This window comes from Fukomys damarensis, unplaced genomic scaffold (assembly GCF_012274545.1).
Source record: "Fukomys damarensis isolate Sample0158 unplaced genomic scaffold, DMR_v1.0_HiC HiC_scaffold_34, whole genome shotgun sequence".
In the NCBI taxonomy this organism is placed as follows: domain Eukaryota; kingdom Metazoa; phylum Chordata; class Mammalia; order Rodentia; family Bathyergidae; genus Fukomys; species Fukomys damarensis.
In genome coordinates, this window is record NW_022900946.1 from 1580137 (window position 1) to 1582498 (window position 2362).

General features: G+C 57.4%; 1 protein-coding gene across 9 annotated transcripts in view; it reads left to right on the forward strand.

The window, feature by feature from the left end:
- Atxn2l (ataxin 2 like) overlaps positions 1 to 1596 on the forward strand; it is a 12647-nt gene extending 11051 nt beyond the window's left edge. For 2 of the 9 annotated variants that reach the window (XM_033758614.1, XM_033758613.1), the window contains exons 20-22: positions 80 to 292; positions 373 to 562; positions 1160 to 1595. In XM_033758614.1, the coding sequence (XP_033614505.1) occupies positions 80 to 292; positions 373 to 562; positions 1160 to 1232 (476 nt within the window). In that variant the 3' untranslated portion in view covers positions 1233 to 1595. Of the gene's footprint in view, positions 1 to 40; positions 293 to 372; positions 617 to 765; positions 856 to 888 lie in introns of those variants that run through there. The other 7 variants (XM_010623518.2, XM_010623519.2, XM_010623520.2 and 4 more) reach the window with 6 other exon arrangements.
- Positions 1597 to 2362: the final 766 nt, after the last annotated feature.

Genomic DNA, 2362 nt, shown 5'->3' on the forward strand with positions numbered 1-2362 from the left:
CTGCCGGGGGATGGGCGGGCGGTCGCCTTGGGTGCTGGAGGCTGGTGGCACTCACGGCTCCCCCGCGCATTCCTCACAGCACCAGGCGGGGCAGGCCCCACACCTGGGCAGTGGACAGCCCCAGCAGAATCTGTATCACCCGGGGGCCCTGACAGGCACGCCGCCCTCTCTGCCTCCGGGACCTTCTGCCCAGTCCCCTCAGAGCAGCTTCCCCCAGCCAGCCGCTGTGTACGCCATCCACCCCCACCAGCAGCTGCCCCACAGCTTCACCAACATGGCCCACGTCACCCAGGTGAGTGCGGAGAACAGGGCCCTGGGAGCCCCTGGTGCGCCCCCTGCAGGAGTGCCCGGCACGTTTTCTCCTCTCTGCAGGCCCATGTCCAAACTGGAATCACAGCAGCCCCGCCCCCTCACCCTGGGGCTCCCCACCCGCCCCAGGTGATGCTGCTGCACCCACCTCAGAGCCATGGGGGGCCCCCCCAAGGCGCGGTGCCCCAGAGTGGGGTGCCTGCACTCTCAGCTTCCACACCCTCACCCTACCCCTACATCGGACACCCCCAAGGTGAGCAGCCTGGCCAGGCGCCTGGATTTCCAGGAGGAGCCGATGACAGGATTCGTGAGTTCTCGTTAGCTGGGGGAATTTGGCATGGAAGAGCTGAGGGGCTGCAGGTGGGGCAGGATGCACGGGTTCTGGGCGGGGAGTGAGGGGTCTTGGAGGCAGGGCTGTCCCGCCGGGCGCCCGCCGACCTGCACCTGTCTGTGAAGTATGTAGGGTGGGCAGAAGCCACAGTCGCCGCCGCCAGGGGCTTGCTCCTGGCTCTGTCCTTTGCTTCCCTCCGTCCTCGCTCAGTTGTGATCCAGCAGCCCCCCTCCCCACTGCCTCCCCAGCTCTCAGTGACCCCGACTGTCTCCTGACTTAGCCGAGGTAAGGTCAGCGCAGCAGACAGGGCCAGGCTGGGTGCGGGGGGCTGTGCTGGGCACACGAGTGAGGGCTCTGGCTTACTGGGAAACGGCGATTGACCTGTGCTCTGACAGCCCCAGGAGACACCTCGAGGAGGCCACTCCTTCCCACTTAGCCCGCAACCCCCGGACGCATTGGTGAAGGGACAGCTGCTTGGGTTCTAATGCTCCTGCTCTCTTCTCTCTCCCCTCCAACCAGTTCAATCTCATCCCTCCCAGCAGCTCCCCTTCCACCCCCCGGGGAACTGAAGATTGTCCTGGCCGCGACCTGAGACCTCCATGAGTGGAGGGAGGAGTGACCTATGTGTCTTCCCCCAGCAGCTTGGACCAGTCCCAGCCCCACCCCGTCCCTGGGAGCTGAGGTTCCTGCCAAGCACCTTGAATGGGGGGGGCCTGGAAGTGGGCAGTGCCAGGGTCCAGCGGGTGGGGGGGTCCTGCTCTGCCCCGCCTGTTCCACCGTCTTGCCCTCCCATCCTCTCATCTATTCCCCGCTGGAGACAGAAGATCTTTTATTTTCTATTATTTATAATCTCAGACTTGGGCCCCCGTTCTTTCTTCCAATTAACGAGTGATCTGCGTGAGAGACAGACAGATGCCCCACGAGGATGGTTGGACAAGGACTTTTACTTTTTATTACATAAAAATATTAAAAAAATAAATAAAAAAAATAAAATTTTAAACTAACGTTAACCTGACCATGGTTTGCTCTTTGGAGGTGAGGGTTAGATTACAGTGCAGTTTTGGGGTGCTAGGATTATACTCATTTTACCCATTCTTGCCCAGTTTTGCCAAACCTCGGGAGGGTGGGTTGAGGGGACCAGAGTGGACGCCTGAAGGTGTGAAGTGGACTGTGACGTGGCTGAAAGTAGCACCTGGCTAATTATGTCTACTCTTCACATGATTTTTTATGGTATATATTTTTAGTAATTCTCTTAAAACATTCATTATGTACCTATCTGAAGAGTTTTTAGCGCTCCTGATGACTGGAAATACAGACTAGGAAGGACTCACTGGTGCAGGCTGAGGTCTGTGGGGTGTGTGTGGTAAGGCCTGTGAAGGTGACATTGAGTGAGTGGTTGGAGAACCAACCAGGTTTAGGGCAACCAGCATTGAAGTAGGGGTTGGGAGCCAGGTGTGTAGCCCCAGCTCTTGAGAGGCTAAGAGAATCATTGGGGGTTCAAGGCCAGCCTGGGCTACATAGCAGCAAGACCATGTCAAAAATAAAATTAGGATGGGAAGATTACCATAGGTGTTTTTCTTGTTTTTTGTTTATTGTATCAGGGATTGAACTCAAGTCCCTGGTGCTTGCAAGGCAGGCAGCAGAACCAGAGCTAAATCCCTAGTCCAGGATGGGAAGATTGAAGGAACTGAAGGAAGCGTGAGCTATGGAAAGAGTAAGTTC